The sequence below is a fragment of the Argentina silus genome, assembly GCF_951799395.1.
Source record: "Argentina silus genome assembly, chromosome: X".
Lineage (NCBI taxonomy): Eukaryota > Metazoa > Chordata > Actinopteri > Argentiniformes > Argentinidae > Argentina > Argentina silus.
The window spans coordinates 38,374,422-38,394,593 of record NC_139653.1 but is presented as its reverse complement, the minus strand read 5'-3'; the positions used below and the strand labels follow the sequence as shown (position 1 = coordinate 38,394,593).

Genomic DNA, 20,172 nt, shown 5'->3' with positions numbered 1-20,172 from the left:
AATATGGTTTAGAACTATGTTTACATTTTCAAGGAACAGTTCATTGATACAGACATTATCTCTTATACATTCATTCAGGAGAACAAAACTCCACAAAAACTCCACTAAAGTCTGAGTCTTTCAATACGGCGTCCGCCATTCACAAAAGTCTCTCGCTTGGTCTGAGAGCATCAGTGAGATTTACACATGTGCTGCTGACCTCAGGAGGGTGAGGTATATTCTGTAAGTGATGGTCCTCTTCATTCCAGTTCAATCTTAGCAATGCAGGATCTTGATGAAAGCCTTTCTGAATTCAATGTTGAAGGTGGTGTATATTATAGGGTTTATGGCACTGTTCACATAGCCCAACCATGTGAAAGCATTATACATCTCTGCAGGAACCTTGCATTTGGTGCAGTGGGTATTCAGTATGTGGGTGATGAAAAACGGCAGCCAGCATATAATGAATACACCTGAGCAGAGGAGAGAATAACACGAGAGAGGGAGAACAAGAGAGAGAGAGAGAGAATTATATATGAGATGGAATCAAATAATTTTAACCTTGACTTTAACTTTGTCACATTAACAAACGTCTGTCTCCTTGACGATAATGAAAATCCTTTCCTTTTGTTGCATCATTGTCTGCCCTGTCTGGTGCCTTGGAGCTATTCTTCAATCACTTACCAAGGATTAGCGGGAAATACAAAAACACCCACATAAGCAGCCAGAAAAACTTCCAAACTAAAGCTTGAGATATCAGCTACAATGACATTGGGGGGACTATGTATTGCTTACATGGTGTGAAAGTAAAATAGACAAAAGAAACTAAAAACATTGTCAACACATTTGATTAATCTCACCTGAAAGTTCAGGCGTACAGTATCTGAAAACATCCACAGTGGAATGTTGGTCAGTGGCATTACATAATAAATCCAATCCTTATTTTATCAGGTATGTTGAATGAGAATGTACATGACTTGGGGAGGAGTTGCTGTGAGCCAATTGGAGGCTGGGGATGATTTGGTGTACGTGATATGAGCTAGTATAGGTTGGGTATTTAGTTAGGACACAGGATTAAGTGCAATGGGAAGTTTAGCCACCACAAAGGGTCAGGACTCACCCAGGACTATGGCCAACATCTGTGTGGCTTTCTTCTCCTTCTGCTGTGAGATCTTCCTCTTGCTCATAAGGGTCTTGACTGACGTCTGGGTTTTGCCATTAGGTAAGGCCTGGGTCTGGAAAGCTTTGGCTACTTTAGGTACCTCCACTAGCACATCCTTGGTGTCCCCGTTCTTCTCCGGCTTTAGCTCACCGCCCTCGGTTGGGGTGGGGGGTGTATTGGTGTTGGTGGGGCTGGCAGCTTTGATGTGTGTGGGCAGCTGGTTGCTGGCAGCAGGGAGGTCCACACTCTTCTGTTTCTTAGACTTGCTATTAGTCAGCTCGTCCAACTCCATTTCATCTCCCTCATTGGCTACTTCTTTGATGAAGATCTGCTGACAGACAAAAGCACAGAGGGAATCAGTGTGAAAGCCCAGTGTGAAACAACAAAAGGCTTGTCACATTAACAATCTTGTCCTTATAGTTACGGTTTGGTAGTGTTAGTAGCATTAAATGTAACTTTTATATCCTGCCTACTGGGAAATGTGATGTCTAAAAACTACAGGTGCCACCTTGTTAACTCTTTTGAAAAGAAACACATTCCCCCTTGGAGAGTTATCTGTTAAAAATAGCAGAAGAAATATTTGACACACCACTTTTTTCTTGTTGACAGGAAAGCTCCCATTAGATTTGACGATCACAGTGCACAGCCTCACATCTTCCGGGTGAGTGCACTTCTCCTGCAAGAACAACAACAACAACAAGAACAGGGAAGACACCAGCACACAGTTAAACCCCTGTGAACATGGCAACCCAGCACATAGTCACTGTACCACAACCCAGGACAAACATGGCAACCAAGCACAGTTATTGTATCGCAACCTAGCACAAACATGGCAACCCAGAACAAAGTTATGGCCCTGCATATACCCAACTTACAGACTTTGCACAGCTGTGAACATAGCGATAAATATCTAGACAGACGGACGGACAAACAGACAGACAGACAGACAGACAGACAGACAGACAGACAGACAAACAGACAGACAGACAGACAGACAGACAGACAGACAGACAGACAAACAGACAGACAGACAGACAGACAGACAGACAGACAGACAGACAGACAGACAAACAGACAAACAGACAGACAGACAGACAGACAGACAGACAGACAGACAGACAAACAGACAGACAGACAGACAGACAGACAGACAGACAGACAAACAGACAAACAGACAGACAGACAGACAGACAGACAGACAGACAGACAGACAAACAGACAAACAGACAGACAGACAGACAGACAGACAGACAGACAGACAAACAGACAGACAGACAGACAGACAGACAGACAGACAGACAGACAGACAGACAAACAGACAGACAGACAGACAGACAGACAGACAGACAGACAGACAGACAGACAGACAGACAGACAGACAGACAGACAGACAGACAGACAGACAGACAAACAGACAGACAGACAGACAGACAGACAAACAGATACCATGAAACTACTTTTATTAGCCCAGGAGTTTATTTGCTCTAACCACAGAGAGCACCTGGCGAGTATTGGAGAAACGCTATTATAGCGACCGGCAGTTATTCTGTTACCCCCCCCAATTTATTTTGACCTCTGTTTATTAAGGACAGGCGCATTACTGTCATTACTGTCATTACTGTCATTACTGTCATTACAGTCATTACAGTCATTACTGTCATTACTGTCATTACTGTCATTACTGTCATTACAGTCATTACAGTCATTACAGTCATTACTGTCATTACAGTCATTACTGTCATTACTGTCATTACTGTCATTACAGTCATTACAGTCATTACTGTCATTACAGTCATTACTGTCATTACTGTCATTACAGTCATTACAGTCATTACTGTCATTACAGTCATTACAGTCATTACAGTCATTACTGTCATTACAGTCATTACAGTCATTACATTCATTACAGTCATTACAGTCATTACTGTCATTACAGTCATTACTGTCATTACAGTCATTACTTTCATTACAGTCATTACAGTCATTACTGTCATTACAGTCATTACTGTCATTACAGTCATTACTGTCATTACTGTCATTACAGTCATTACTGTCATTACAGTCATTACAGTCATTACTGGTCCGGCTATTATTGGAGACAGGTGTTTATTGGACACTTATTGAAAGCTTTAGATACAGCAGACTACAGTAGACTACAGTAGACTGATACTTTATTGCCCTCAGAGAGCACAGTGGGGCCTAATAAGCAATGAATTAACAATAAACCTGAATAACAATAAACAAACAACAATTCTATTGGGTGTACGCGTTTGTATTGCCTTTAAATTATCAATTACACTCAATATGAATCTGATATACTGATAGAGAAAATTCCTATATACTGATAGAGAAAATGACCAATAACACTGCATGTTAATGACCAATAATCATGAACAAGGACGGTAAGGTAAAATCATGTCACGCAAGCAACTAACAATAGTGTATGAAGGTGTATGATCAATGCAAATGTATAACCAACTCACCACAGCTTTGCAACAAAAATAAAAGAGGGAAATACTTAAAAGAGAATCGAATGAATTTGTCTGTCTGACACACATTAAAAAACACAAATGACTGAAAATGGTTAATATAAACTGTAAAGTGTATCAGTTTCACTTTAGGTCAAAAGGCTTGACAACTATGCCATATAAAATGTGAGATAGTTGCAAACAGATTGTTGATGTCCCAATACCATGGCATGGGGTTTATAATTTAATAAAAATGTAAATGCTCAATATATGGGGCATTGAACAGTCAGCCTTGTGCAGAATCAATAGATCATCTACTTTGCTACTGTCCATTGGTGGCTTGCTTTTGGATTCAGGTTGTTAAGGCATAATATCAGTGTGGTTGTGGTTGTTAAGGCATAATATCAGTGTGGTTGTGGTTGTTAAGGCATAATATCAGTGTGCAGATAGACCTGCAATCTATATTGTTAGGGTATCTGAGGGATCAGGCCCATTCAGTGGGTATTATGTAGTAGTATGTATTATGCAGAATTTATACAAAATGTAGAGGTTCAAGGCCTTTGTGAAATACCACAGTAGAATAGAGGGCTGTATTGCAAGGGGAAATAGTAAAATGGTAATATACTGGGAAAGGTGGGTTGACCTGTGAACATTTAAAGGTTGGAATTAGATATGAATGGATAGTTAATTGGCCGAATTCACTTGTGAACCATATTCACTTGGGAACCCAATTCACTTGTGAAAATGTATGTGTGGGTATTATATGTACTTTGCCATGCGAATGGCTTTACAGTAAATAGAATTGTGGTTGTTATTTCACTTTTTATGTCCTCCAATTAGGGGAGGGTTGGGGCTGGGGGAAAAAAAGTCGATAGCAATGCTATCTGATAATTTTAATAATGAATGATATTACATTCCAAGAATCCTCGTTGTAGCTACTCTCTGCAAAGGTTTTCCCCAGGCTTTCCGAACTAGGAAAGCTTGGGTCTCAACTAGGTTAGTACAGTTTTTATATTTGATATTATGCGCTTACTTCTATGCATTTTTGCCTCTGCAACACTCTTGTTGCCCTGGAAAGTAGACTTGAATGCAAAAATAGGCTGTGTCAAGCAAGCCTCACTTTGCAGATGTCCTGCTTTGGCTTGCTTAGCACGTCTCAACTGCGGATCACAGTTCGGAATCGTTAAGTTGTCGTAACAGCGGTGGTGTATTTTGGCCGTTATACAGTGTGTTATCTAAACAACACCATTATCTGTGTTTTGCCTTGATAACTTTTGATTCCATTCTCATACACAAGGCCCTGTTGAAAATGGCTTTGATTGTAGACAAGAGAGCTTTATTCGGTGGACATGAGACTTTTGAGGCTGACTGGGTTTGAACCAGGGTCTCCTGTGTAAGCCTAAGTAAATAGTAGCCTTCATCACCTTCAAAGTGGCGCCCAGTTCACGGTCAGTTCCCTGACAAATACGTTTGGTGTTGACCCATCTCCCATGTTAGCATGCTAAGCTAATACCTAGATTGTTACAAGCATTGCTCACCTTCAGCGTGGTGCCCAGGTCTTGGTCTGCCGCCTGACATGAGCGCTTGGTGTTGACCCGTTTCCTGCGCTTACGAAGGACCACGTAGATCTGCACGTACACCAGCAGGGTGATGATGAAGGGAACGTAGAAGGACACGATGGAGGAGTAGACGACAAAGGCGGGGTTCGCTATCACACACATAGCCTCGTCACGGGTGGCTGGAAAACATAGCAAACACAATACTACTATATATGCTACAAGATGAGTATACAGTACTTGTAATGATGATGTTTCTGATATTGAAGAATAATATCCAATGATGCGTGGAAGAAGGAGGATACTCAAATTGAAAGTTAAATAAAGACAATTTATTAGTCAGATCGATCACCACACAACTGTCCAGAAGAATGGACAGCAGGGCAGTGACAGCCAACAAAGCTTGCAGTCAGTTCTTATAGTAGAGAATAAACAGGTTGAATAATCAGTTGGCAAGGCATTCCAAGGGTCTCAAGAAAATACATTCTAACAGTACTACTACATATGCTACTAGTACCAGATAAGCATGCAGTACTACTACATATGCTACCAGTACCAGATGAGTATACTAAACTACTACATATCTTACCAGATGAGCATGCAGTACTACTACATATGTTACTAGTACCAGTTGAGTATGCAGTACTACTACATATGCTACCAGATGAGCATGCAGTACTTCTAAGCTCGCTGCAATTATCAGAAACGTCTCATACACCAAACTACACTCTCTGTCTGCCTGTCTGGGGTTGACCCTCCCCTCTGATTGGATATACACTCACCCAACACTTTATTAGGAACACTATACTAATACTGTGTAGGGCCTCCCTTTGCTCTCATTCTTCATGGCATTGATTCCACAAGATGTTGGAAACATTTCTTTGAGATTCTGGTCCATGATGACATGATTGCATCACACAATTCCTGCCGATTTTTCAGGTGCACTTTCAAGCTGTGAATCTCCCGTTCCACCACATCCCAAAGGCGTTCTTTTCAATTCAGATCCGGTGACTGGGAAGGCCACTGAAGAACAGTGAACTCATTGTCATGTTCATGAAATCAGTTTGAGACGACTCAGACATGGCTTTGTGACATGGTGCGTTATCATGCTGGAAGTAGCCATTAGAAGATGGGTTAATTGTGGCCTGTGAAGGGATTCACATGGTCAGCAACAATACCCAAATGGGCTGTGGCATTCAAGCGATGATTGATTAGTATTAATGGGCCCAAAGTGAGCCAAGAAAACATTCCCCACACCATTACACCACCTCCACCATGAGAAGGTATACACATGTTCCTAATAAAGTGCTCAGTGAGTGTATATTTAACAAAGGCCACTGCAGAAGAAAGTATAATTTCAGTGTTTTAGCAATACCAATATTATGTTCCAAGACCCAAAATGTACCGTATGACTCTCATTTTTAGAAAATGCAGACTTTTGAAAGCAAATACGACCGATTCTTCTCGCTCACTTTGAAAATAAGGATCTTTTTCAGGGGCAGTGTTGTATTTTGAGCCTGCCTTCAGTTGTGTCTGTTTTTTTGTATGGTATTAATATTAGATTAGATTAAATTAGATTAGATTCAACTTTATTGTCATTGTGCAGAGTACAAGTACAGAGACAACGAAATGCAGTTAGCGTCTAACCAGAAGTGCAAAAAAGCAGAAAAGTGCAGTGTGAACAGTATATACAGGTAGTGCAGTATATGAGCATATTAATATGAATTATATTTTATAAAGTGCTTTCTTCCACCTAAAACACTACAACACCGTAAGAAAAGTATACACACGTGTTTGATGCCATTCCTGATTTCATTCCATGAGTTACAATGAGCCCATCCTACAATTTCTACCCCCACCAGCCTCCACTGGTTTTCACAGTTTGCAGTACATTTTTTGACCCCTGGTGTTTACAGACCATTTTTCATTTTTGGACAAATCACTTCAGCTTTCGGACAAGTAATAAATCAGTCCTACTTGTCCAAAGACAAGTGGCTTAAATGGTTAATGCCCTGGCCACTGTTTGGGCTCACGCTGGTTTTAAACCAAGAAAATTAGTTTGCCCATTTTTGCACACACTGAATGTCATCAATACAGTTGTGTTCCAAAAAGTTGATCATGACTCAATTCGATTTATCATTGCATTTACCAGTTATCGAGGTAAATGGGTAAAATTATCGTGATACGTTTTTGTGTACATATCGCCCAGCTCTAATGTGAAATTGGTATATTCAAACTTAGAGCCAAAGTGTCTGTGAAGAATCGTGTTGGCTGTTAAAGAAGGCCTCATCTTACCTGTGTTACCTGTGTTCTCACCTGTGTTATTTCTCACCTGTGTTATTGAGGCCAAACAGCAGAGGACAGGATATGGCGAAGGACAGCACCCAGACGACTGAGATCATGACTGTGACTCTGCGTTTAGAGCTGTAGCGTGTGTTATAGAGCATTGGCATGGCGACCGCTGTATAACTGTCAGAGAAGAGAACAACAATATGGGAAATGCACAGTTGGGTTAGAAGAACTGGAAGACAGGATGACATTTTACAAGTTAACCCTGTAACCCTATATACAAGTCAACCCTAATGCAGGTTGTTGTCTGCGACAAAATGCATTGGTTTAAACAAAGAAGCATTTATTTTCATGTGACCTGAAGAGTATCTGAATACATCTCTTGCTCTTCTATTCTAGCATTTGGCTGGACATTGAGGTGTGACAGCAAACTTGTTTTCATTCTACAAGTACATTCTACAAGCCAGCCCAAGTCAGCCTAAATGTTCCATATGTCTGTGTTGTGCTGCTGACTTCCAAATCATCCCTTTAGGTTCTACTCCCCAGTCACGACTGTAGATCAAAAAAAATTGTATATAAGCAATATGGCAACAGCCCCATCTTGCCCTCTGATAGGTTTGGTGGAATTTCTTACCATAATAAATAAGATAAAGAAGTCTTCTCACAAGTGCATAGGTAGTAGAGGCTAGATGCTAAGATTTGTTTCTGGACAGGATGGCATGTGATTAGGTGACCACCATCTCTAATCTCCCATCAGGCCTCGGCAGGCACCTTATCAATTAACACCTGGCTGCCCGACTGACCGTATTAGTGCCTGGGCTCAAATCCCCAGAAAATAAATCCTTTTATACACCCTCTCATTGATCTCATTGTAATTAGGTTTGGAGCCTTTAGCTACAAAATACCTCAGGCAACTAAAGCAGTTACTTTAACAGTACAGGATTTAATTAATGAAACATGCATGGTTCTTATCTATCTAACAAACGTATTCTGTGTTTGGGAATCTATTTATTCTCCTTAGAGACAGTGTAGAGTTAATTAAATATTCAGAAATATATTAAATATATACGATATTCGATATACAATATTCCTTAAACATGTGTGAAGGGGGAAATGTTGTATTAAAATACAAATGACTACAATAAAAATGTAAATGTCCCTTTTGAATGAAGTATCAATAAGACCATAATGAATGTTGCTCTGTAAATGCATTTGAGTGAAAAAAAGCAGCCAAGTGGAAAATCATGTAAAATAAAACATATCACACACAGCATACCTCATGGGCATTTTATATTATGTCACAGTCAAAAACGAATCAAACTGATGTTGTACAATGGTTGTGAGAGTATTGTTTTTTAACGTTTTTTAAATGTCAAAATGCAAACGCTGGAGCTCTGTGGCTTTTGCAATGTTGGATTGACATTGTATTTAATGGTTGTTGATTAGTCACATGTTGGTTGGAAATAACAGTTTATTAGATGTTATGTGATGGTTCAACGTTGACGTAAGGTTGTCATTTGATTTGGTCCAACATGGCTACATGATTGCACGTTTCCTTAACATTGGCAGTTGACGGTCAGCATTAGATCGTCTCACAGTTGTAAATAATAGTTGCTTATTTACGTAAATACAATGTACTAACCAAAAAAATAAATAATGCTTAGGCACAAAAAAAAAATGTTTTCTTCCCTGTATTTCACTTATCATATCAACTGTGTCATTGATATGATGGCATCTTTTACCATCAGGATTATATTTAGCGTTTTACAACCAGGATTACATTTTACATTTGAATTCACTGCATTCAGTTTTTGATGTGTCCTCATTTAGGATTTTTGTACACCACAGATTACAAATGACACCCTGATGACTATATTTTGGGATGACTACACATCTGCTATAAATTGACCAGAGCACTTTTATCTAGTGTTTCAGTTAAATCTAATCATTGATTTATTTGACTTCTACAGATGTACCATGCTGAAAAGGCTATTACAACAAGACAACATTTTTGTTCAACATGTCCAACTATTGCTATACAAGTTTCGAATGTCTCTGATACACAATCTGAACCCCATTTTTACTCCTGTGCAGCAGTGGACAAGTGGCATTGTGGACAGAACTGTAATGTTTAGGTATGATGAGTGGACCCAGGTACGGTGTAAAGGATGCAGACGAGTAGGCAGCAATACCAAACAAAAGGATTTTTACTTGAAAGTAGAGTAGGCAAAACAGGATACAAACATGGACTTAACTCGAAAACAAAAGGGAGAGAACCAAGTCTCCAAAAACAGTACTCGTATATATTCAATGGCTTACGTATCTCAAGCGACCAACACACGGTGCACACACTGTGAAGACTCAGTGGGCAGTGAAGGGAAGTGAGGGTACATAAAGCAACAGTGACAATGGTGACAGTGACAGTGGCCAGAGGGAGACACCTAGGTACCGCACTGGGGAGTAACATCCGTAACACTGCCCCCCCCTGACGAACAGCTCCTGCCGTTTCACCATGGTGCCAATGGACTGGAGGCGACCGGCCCCAGGAGGGAGGTATGGACGGTGGGGTGCACCCGCATGGCCGGGGGGAGTTGCCCAGGGTGGAGGACCGGAGTGGGGTGACACCTGCGACCGACCTGGTGCTGAGACCGGACTGAAGCTCGCTGGAGGACGGTGCGCACCCACCTCCAGGTGCGATTGCATCGGCCGACATGGGTCCGCAAGGGATATTGGGGGACAGGAACGCGGAGGCTGGCCATGGCTGTCACAAGTGTTACCCCAACGGAGGAGCTGGCATGAAGACCAGTCGATGTGGGGGTTGTGGACAGACAGCCAGGGGTGGTTGAGGACTAGGGGGCAGTCGGGGGAGTTGACAATGAGGAACTGGATCAATTCCCTATGCCCCTCTCCTACCTGGAGACGCACTGGGACCGTGCCTTGAGTTATCCTGCCCGACTCCAAGGGCCAGCCGTCCAAGGCCATGACGGGGATAGGTTCAGGGAGAGGTAACAGCAGAACACCCCACTCTTGGGCCAAGCCCGCATCTAGCAAATTCCCCGCTGCCCCCGAGTCAATAAGCACCCGAACATGATGAGTGCATTGGGCCTGCTGCACCACAGAGGGGGAAAAAATCGGTGTATCTCCTGGGTCGTGGGGAGGCCTACATACAGGACGACCAGCGCATCTCCTCCCATCCGGCCTCCCTAGCCAACATCCGGAAGCCGACAGAGTAGTCCACCACCGACTGGTTCCCTTGGTGGTAAGCCGTGAGCCATCTCCCCGCCTCGTGCCCCGAAACCACCCGAGATGTGCCAAACACCTTCCGCAGCTCCTGCGTGAACCGGAGAACATTGGTGCAGGCCGGGTCTGGCTCTCCCACTCCGCTGTGGCCCAGGTCAGGGCTTGACTCATCATCAGGGTGATGATATAAGCCACCCAGGCTTGTTCAGTGGGGAAGGAGGATGGCTGAAGAGCAGAGAGCACTGGGTGAGAAACTCCCGGAAACCCTCTGATCACCTGTCGTAGCGCTCGGGAGGCGGCAGTCGAGGTTCACAGGAAACCACCGGAGGAGACAAAGGAGTCGCTGCGGGAACCTCTGCCCCGCCACCCTCTGCCCCGCCACCCTCCTGGGCTGGGGGTTGCCGTGCGACTGACAGGTCTTGAACTGCGGTGGTCAGCTGGCGCAGGGTATCAGCAATCATATGCAGGTTCCGCTTGTGATGCGAGAGAACGGCGTCTTGCACCGCTAGAGCGAGACAGTATTGATCAGCATCCGCGTCCATGGTGGCTTTGTCTTCTGTAACGTTTTGGTATAATGAGCGGACCCAGGTGCGACCCAGGTGTGGACCCAGGTGCGGTGCATATATAGGAGGCAGACAAGTAGACGGCGATACAAAACAAAAGGATTTTTACTTGAAAGTGGAGTAGGCAAAAAAAAAAAAAAAGGGAGAGAACCAAGCCTCCAAAACAATACATTGTATATATTCAATGACTTACGTATCTCAAGGGACCAACACACTGTGAACACACAGCGGGGAGTGAAGGGAAGTGAGGGTATTAAACACAGGTGCAGGTGATTAGTCCATGAGTGAGGCGGCACAGTGGGTGGCCGGAGGGAGACACCTAGGGACCACACTGGGGAGTGTGACCCCCCTCCGTAACACAGAACAATGTACTACAAACCAAACGGTTGTGGGTTTGAATACCAAACGGTGTCATAAAGAACAGTGTTTATTCAATCATAGTGCATGATGCAAGCTTATGTCAATGTTAAGTAAAGCATTCAAATTCTATTAATGACATGTTATTTTTTACTTGTTACAATGTTGTATCATGACTGCCAATTAATGTAGAAAACTTTCCTTTACAGTCTACTTGTAACCAAGTCACAATGTTGTATGATGATCATCAAATGCAGATTTTTAGAAAACCTGTATTTACGTAAATAGGCAACCTTTAACTATTATTTTCAACTGCCAATGTCAAGAAAACATTCATTTTCAACCTGTGATAAACAATGTAACAACGTTGGATGATGATCATCAAATGACAACCATAAACCAACATGGTATGATGGTGTTACCACTTTCTACTGTGCAATGTTTGGTTTAACATTGTCCCATATATACAGCTCTGGAAAAAAAATAAGAGACCACTGCAAAATTATCAGTTTCTCTGGTTTTACTATTTATAGGTATGTGTTTGAGTCAAATGAAATTTTTTGTTTTATTCTATGAACTACTGACAAAATTTCTCCCAAATTCCAAATAAAAATATTGTCATTTAGAGCATTTATTTGCAGAAAATGACAACTGGTCAAAATAACAAAAAAGATGCAGTGTTTTCAAATCTCAAATAATGCAAAGAAAACAAGTTCATATTAATTTTTAAACAACACAATACTAATGTTTTAACTTAGGAAGAGTTCAGAAATCAATATTTGGTGGAATAACCCTGATTTACAATCACAGCTTTCATGCGTCTTGGCATGCTCTCCACCAGTCTTTCACATTGTTGGGTGACTTTATGCCACTCCTGGTGCAAAAATTCAAGCAGCTCGGCTTTGTTTGATGGCTTGTGACCATCCATCTTCCTCTTGATCACATTGCAGAGGTTTTCAATGGGGTTCAGGTCCGAAGATTGGGCTGGTCTTGATCTGGTGGTCCTCCATCCACACCTTGATTGACCTGGCTGTGTGGCATGGAGCATTGTCCTCCATGGAGCATTGTCCTCCTCCATTGTCGTCCTGCCAAATCTGCCCGATTCCAGCCTTGCTGAAGCATCCCCAAATCATCACCGATCCTCCACCAAATTTCACAGTAGGTGCGAGACACTGTGACTTGTAGGCCTCTCCAGGTCTCCGTCTAACCATTAGACGACCAGGTGTTGGGCAAAGCTGAAAATTTGACTCATCAGAGAAGATGACCTTACTTCAGTCCTCTACGGTCCAATCCTTATGGTCTTTTGCAAACCTCAGCCTGGCTCTTCTTTGCTTCTCGTTGATGAAGGGCTTTTTTCTAGCTTTGCACGACTTCAGCCCTGCCCCTAGGAGCCTGTTTCGAACCGTCCCCGCCGTGCACTTCACCCCAGCTGCCGTTTGCCATTCTTTTTGTAGGTCACTTGATGTCATCCTACGGTTGTTGAGTGACATTCAAATGAGTTGGCGGTCATTCCGGTGAGTGGAGAGTTGATTTCGTCATCTGCCAGTCTTTAGCTTTGTTGTCCCTAAAGTCTGCTGCTTGACCTTGTTCTTATGAACCGCCGTCTTTGAAATTTTAAGGAAGCAACCTGACGCTCACTGTATCCCTCTGCCAGTAAAGCTAGAATTGAACCCTTCTTTTCCTCACTCAAAACTTTTCTTTTCAACTCTTTTGGCATGGTCAATAGTTATTTTTTTATTCCAATTACTTTTGAGGCACTACTAGCACTGTTTTTGCCATCCAGCTGGTCCTATTGCAAGAGGATAGTGATGACCACAGCAGTGGTTTTTATACTTTTCCTCATTAAATAAGATTTGGTTTAGGTGATCACCTAATCAGTACCTCATTAAGTAGAATGAGGTGTGCCTGTATTGGAATTCAACAGACACTGGAATGAAATGGCTGCCATACATGTAGAGATGCAGATTTAAGAAAAAATTTCGAGTGGTCTCTTAATTTTTTCCAGAGCTGTATATTCCTTCGTCTCTGTATGTGAATCAACATTGTTTACATAGGTTTATACAATGTTTGGATTTAGATATTGCTGCACCATACCATTTTCCGTTATGACCGATTTACAACGATACAACCAAGAAACAATGTTAATACAACATAGTTTTAGGGTTAGGGTGAGGGTTATGGGTACGTTTCTTTTCTAAAATGCCTATGGGGTAGTGAAGAAATAAGGAATATGGTCTTGCTATTCAACAGAGAGAGCCAGAAGTGCTCTGTAGGCTTTTTATGCTACAAATCAAATGAGGAGCTACATACATTTTCCTGAATCTAAATGTGAACATTGTAATTGTAGATCCATAGTGGAGCCTGTGTGACGTGCCCAGTCAGAGCAGTAACTCACCGGTCGATGCTGATGGCACACAGGTTGAGGATGCTGGCCGTACACATCATCACGTCCAGAGTGACAAAGATGTCACAGTGGATCTTACTGAACCGCCACTCTCCCACCACCTGGAACATGAGATGGAGAAACATTTTATCCTACAGTGCCCTGACTGTTAGATAATATACTTATACTTAGAACATGGTATCAGAGCAATTACAGCGATGTTACCTAATATAACTCATGTACAGTAATTACAGATTGCAAGACCGAACCAAATGTTAAGTACTGGGACTAGTTTTCTAGTAAATAGTAATACCAAAAAGATACCAGTAGTAGTTGAACAGTAAAACAAAGCATTACTTAGCATTACTGAGATCCTACGTTTACAGGTTAGTTCATCAGCGTTCACAGTGCTTCAGGTGCAGTGATATAGATGTAAGTCTCACATCAAAATAACATTCCACCTTATGTACCTGATGGACATATACTATATGTGTTCTCACCTTCTCGGCTGTTCCATTGGTCTTTCAACCACTTCCATGATTCGCTATATCTGACTCTTCTCTCTTCCATCAAAATCAATCAATCAAGATTTCAACACCCAGCCCTGTGCTGCTGTGTTCCCAGGTGGCTGATGAAGCTATTGGTAGTCATAGGGCACCTTTACTCTCTACATGCCCCTACATCACTACTGACACGGCTGATTTGTCCTTTTCGTCAGTAGAGAAGTCAAACCAGTGATCTTTGCTTCTCACCTTGCCTTTCAGAGAACGGCAAGCTGCCAGCTGAGGCTCAGAGAGCTTTCTTTTGATTAATCTGTCTCCAGGCTGTGGCTTCTGAATTAACAGGCAACTTGAAGAGGCCTCGTGTCTCTACTTCTGGTGTCTACTGCACTGGTTGGCACTGATTAAAGAACTGTCTGACAGTCTTAATGAGAAACACTCTACACGCAAGCATGCAACTGCACACACACACCCACACACACACACACACACACACACACACACACACACACACACACACACACACACACTTGCCTCTATATGCTATATCACACTAGTCTATTCACAGTACCCTTAACTAGTAGATGGAGCTCTAACATCCACAAATCACAGTTCTGGGTGTGTCTTCACTGAAGCATTCTATTCACACCATGTTAGAGTGGCTGACAAATACATGATTGATTTGGCAGAGTACAGCAATGGCCTCGCTGGCGATGAAATTAAAATGAAACAGTCACAGCAAGAAATCCAATTGTTATGTTAATATTGACGGCAGCCTGTACATACAGTATTTTCTTATTTGCACTGAGGTTCTATTTTTTTTTTTTTTTGAGGGTTTATTTTTCTATTTTAAGATTATACATAGTATACCATTCTCTGTTAACTGTCAAACATTTTTTATAAGAGAGGTGAGTTGAGGGGAGGGGAGAGGAGAGGAGAGAAGAGAACAGAAGAGATAAGACGGGAAGGGAAGAGACGATAAGCACAGCAGAGAGGCTCAGTAAAGAAGCTGCACGTCTTTCCCAGCTGCTCGCCAAAGCCAGTCAACAACATGGAGACCTCAGGGTCATGTGGAGTCTGCCAGAAGTATGCTCTCAATCCACCACATTAGCTACGGTCCACTGAATGTGAAAATATTCATAATTAATGCTAATTTAGCATTTAATGACAAAGGGCAAGTCAGCTACTGGCCAGACTGTGACAAACTTATCATCACTGCACATGTTCTCAGAGAAGTTGCGTAGATTAAACTAGAAACAAAAACAAGATGCGTGTTTATACATAAATCTATCAATGTGTTTATTTTTGGCGCGTCCGAATATAATCCCACATCTTTCTCCACTGACAATGTTTGGAAAGTGTGATTTATCTAACACAAGTACGTGCAGCTTCACTTGAAGGCAGCATTTATTCCCATGCTAACAATAACAACTGTTATCATTCTGCCAAGCTGCTACACTGCTGCAGAAGAAGAAGCAGGGTTTTTAATTTGAGCCATGTGTGAGGCATTGTCATGCCTGTATACTCTGTTAGACTGGAAGGCAACCTGAATCAACCAAACAAAACCATAAAATCTTATTCAGTTAAGCATGTACTCTCTTTGTTAAGCATGTACTAATCCACTACTGACCTTGCTGTCCTGTAATATGTCAAGGAGGCCTGTTTGAAGTCAAACATGGCCTCCCAAATACGTGTGTGTGTGTGTGTGTGTGTGTGTGTGTGTGTGTGTGTGTGTGTGTGTGTGTGTGTGTGTGTGTGTGTGTGTGTGTGTGTGTGTGTGTGTGTGTGTGGAGGATTTCTTGGACTACTAGAGACTAGAATCAGGTGTGTTGGTGGTGGAATTGAACCTTCGTGTGGTATGGCTAGGGTGCGTCCCTGAGGACCTGGTTGAGAACCACAGCACTGGAGCACATGACTGAGTCTGACTAAAGATTCTACAGTGTCATGTGATAGCCGTGATGATCAGAATGAGACACACATGACAGGAGTATTGTTACTCTACCGTCTCCAATGGCCTGTCTCACGTCATTGGCCAGAGACTAGCGGTCAGAAATAACACCAGAACACAGGACGTACAATAGGATGAGAGAGAGGGATCATTATGATACACATCCCACTTCCTGCTGCTTATCGATTGGCTGGTAAGAAGAAGGAGGCTGATTGTGCTGTAGCCCAAGGCTCTGTTCAGCTCTCCATGCCAAATGTCACTGGCCATTGATTCAACCCTACCTGCTTTACCCAACATACGCCTCACAGTGCAGTCTTGAAAGCCACATTACAGTATAATTATTGTGATAAGAATTACTCACCAGTGTCTGTGCCCCCTGGGAAGGGGGGATACATTAGCTTGAGGTTGACATTGCCTTTGTGATGCTTTTCTGCTGAATCTCTGCTGAGATTCTCTGCTGTTAGTGCGTTCATTTATTTTTATGTTGTGGATCCATTAATAATGTTTGCAATTTCTTCACTTTGTTCATCAGTCTTACCCTGGGGACCTGGTGTCTCCCAGTGGTCGTCTTATTAAAGTCATACCCTTGCTGAGTGATCTATTTTTTTATTTACTGTATGAGTGCTAATTCCCACAACTTAATGCTGATGCAATCTTCATTCTCATCTATTAACTTCCACACTGCAGAACCACAGCCCTAATTACAGACAAAATAAAGCTGGGATTAATGTATTTTGTTGATAGGAAATCATTGCTTGATGGATTTCAATGTGTATCTTTCATTGCATGGTAATTCAGCAGCATAAATTTGCATGGAGCATGCATTTTAGAAATTTCATAGTGAATTATTTATCATCCGGTTGTAAGCCATGCAGGACATTTGGTGTTAAATAATTAGCTGTGATTGTTACTAATGTTGTTAAATTGAAGTGCTTAAACTAGTACTGTACAAGTGAACTTTGTCAAACAGACAGATACAAGGGTACAAGGGTCTGCCCTGAACGGTACATAAGTGTGACCAAAGAGAGTGTGTGTGTGTGTGTGTGTGTGTGTGTGTGTGTGTGTGTGTGTGTGTGTGTGTGTGTGTGTGTGTGTGTGTGTGTGTGTGTGTGTGTGTGTGTGTGTGTGTGTGTGTCAGGGAGGGGGAGGCAACAGCTAGAAAATGGATGTGTTTGTGAGAGATAGAAAAATAGAAAGGGTGTTTGTATGTGTTCTGTGAGTTTCTAATGACCGGTGCACACAATTGCTGTCTGACTCAGCAGTTCCCCTCAGGGCACATGGAGGTCCTATCCTCCTCCTCTTCTTCCTCACTGTGCTGATGACACTCCTTAGAAAGCGACTTGTGGTAGAATCACATCTCATGATGACAAATCACATGCTATTTTGTTCTGTTATGGGTGGAAATACAAACTAATGGGATTGTATGTCTTCCCAAGGCCTAGGCATTACCTCCATTATGTGTGTGTGTGTGTGTGTGTGTGTGTGTGTGTGTGTGTGTGTGTGTGTGTGTGTGTGTGTGTGTGTGTGTGTGTGTGTGTAGTACCAGTCAAAAGTTTGGACACACCTTCTCATTCAATGGTTTTTCTTTATTTTTTATTATTTTCTACATTGTAGATTAATATTGAAGACATCAAAACTATGAAGGAACACATATGGAATTATGTAGTAAACAAAAAAGTGTTAAACAAACCAGAATATGTTTTATATTTTAGATTCTTCAAAGTAGCCACCTTTTGCTTTGATGACAGCTTTGCACACTCTTGGCAAGGTGTGTCCAAACTTTTGACTGGTACTGTATGTGTGCGTGTGTGTGTGTCCTACCTCCAGATAGACAACCCAGGGCATGACCAGCGTAGCTACCAGCAGGTCAGCCACAGCCAGGCTGACAATCAGGTAGTTGGTGGTGGTCTGCAGCGCCTTCTCCCTGGAGACAGCCATGCACACCAGAACATTGCCGAAGACGATGACGAAGATGAGCAGGGTCAGGAGCATGGCATAGTAGTTGTATGGGTGCTTCCGCTCTGTGTTGTTGAAGCTGCCTGTGTCATTTTCGTAGAAACTGTTGTTGTAGGCATACTGGGTAAGGACATCCATTAGCTGTGAGTGACGAAGGCGGAGGACGGTCCCTGGAAAAACATGAAGATAACATAATCCATGAAATACACAGCTTTAGGTCTGCATCGGTGTCTCTGTGTGTGTGTGTGTGTGTGTGTGTGTGTGTGTGTGTGTGTGTGTGTGTGTGTGTGTGTGCACTATGCAGTATGCAGTGTGCAGTATATGAGTAAGTTTATTTGGACTCAGCAGCAGAGGAAGCGGCAGCAGTGGAGAGAGGTTTGCTGAAGGATTCTCCTGCCAATGTGAAAGCTCTCCCCCAGGGCCCAAGCCTGTGCCTCAATCCTTCAGATGTATGTGTGTGTGTGTGTGTGTGTGTGTGTGTGTGTGTGTGTGTGTGTGAGTGTGTGTGTGTGTGTGTTTGTGTGTGCGTGCGTGCGTGTGTGTGCCGCTACCCTCCCTGTAGAATCCCTGTGCTGTCTGATCTCATCTATTCACCTGCTCCAATTCCTTATTTATATCAGATTGTTTTCAATGCTGTCCTAAGAACTGTTGTTTGGACCCTCTTTCCTCACAGGTCTACTGGAGCTAACTGTATTAGCCCTACCTGCTGGGCTGGTTCTCTGGGGCTAACAGTCTTAGCCCTACCTGCTCCTGGGCTGGACAGCAGCTACTGACAGATGTGTACTGTAGGGCTACTGTAGCTGATATCTCCCATACAAAGGTACAGATACTATATATGTTGATCTTAAGAGTGTGCAAGCAGTTTAGTTTAACTGTGAGGCATATTACACATCGGCTACAAGTCAACCTAATAGAGTTTGTAGCCAGTAGATTTAACCCTTCACAGGCCCTAGAAGAATTCCTAACAGCTGAGATGCTTTAAAAACCAACAGAGATTTCACAGTAGCCGAAATTCTCATTATCAGTTCTCATTAAGCAGCTCCAACCTACTCCTACTATCTGAGTTCCAGGATAGGAGAACCCACCACCTGATAGCTACCAGTCTGTCAATAATAACTAAAGTGCCTGATTCTACTGTGAGATAGAGGATTTTTTAAATTAGGTTTCTGCCTCAGGCCTCTAATTAGGCAGGTCAAAACAATTAATGGAGGCAAGTCAATGCCTATCTGTGATTCCTCTCAGTAATCTTTTGTCCTCAGATGCCCAGTAGGAAGTCGCTATGCAGCCATTTTCTATGCCTGGTGGTTGTAGCTCACTGCAATACAACTCAAAATCACACAGTAGCAATTACTGTGTCTTCCTGATCTCCTCCTTGCAATTATTTCTCCCTGTAGTTATCACTATGAATGACTCCCGGAGAAGAACAATGGTGAACAACATTAAAGTGAGAGAGAGAGAGAGAGAGAGAGAGAGAGAGAGAGAGAGAGACAGAGAGAAAGAGAGAGAAAAAAATATATAATTGATTGTGTCAATCAGAGATGGAGGCTGAGAGGCCTAGGTTCAATATGCTACATAACCATACTCTAAAACTATGGTCTGCCGCACAAGGACAGGGTTGTGTTGTTTCTATGGTAATCATAATTGTAGATTTCTCATCCCCATGCTACAGGGAGGACTTGCTATTGCAACGAGGACCTTTCAAGGTCCAGAACCATATGGCAGCGATAGTGTTTGGATCCAAGAAGAATTCCTGTGTAATCAGTAAATCAAA

At 42.5% G+C, this 20,172-nt stretch overlaps 1 protein-coding gene across 1 annotated transcript; it reads right to left on the bottom strand.

Annotated features, from left to right (window-relative positions):
• Positions 1 to 255: 255 nt before the first annotated feature.
• Positions 256 to 18,545, bottom strand: drd2a (dopamine receptor D2a; the record flags this gene model as incomplete). Its single annotated transcript, XM_083694974.1, has 7 exons — positions 18,267 to 18,545; positions 14,010 to 14,119; positions 7,498 to 7,634; positions 5,148 to 5,347; positions 1,731 to 1,817; positions 1,100 to 1,469; positions 256 to 452 (listed from the first exon to the last, which is right to left on the bottom strand). The coding sequence occupies exons 1-7, from the start codon at positions 18,537 to 18,539 to the stop codon at positions 256 to 258; spliced, it is 1,374 nt and encodes a 457-aa protein (XP_083551100.1). The 5' UTR covers positions 18,540 to 18,545.
• Between the last annotated feature and the right edge of the window lie 1,627 nt (positions 18,546 to 20,172).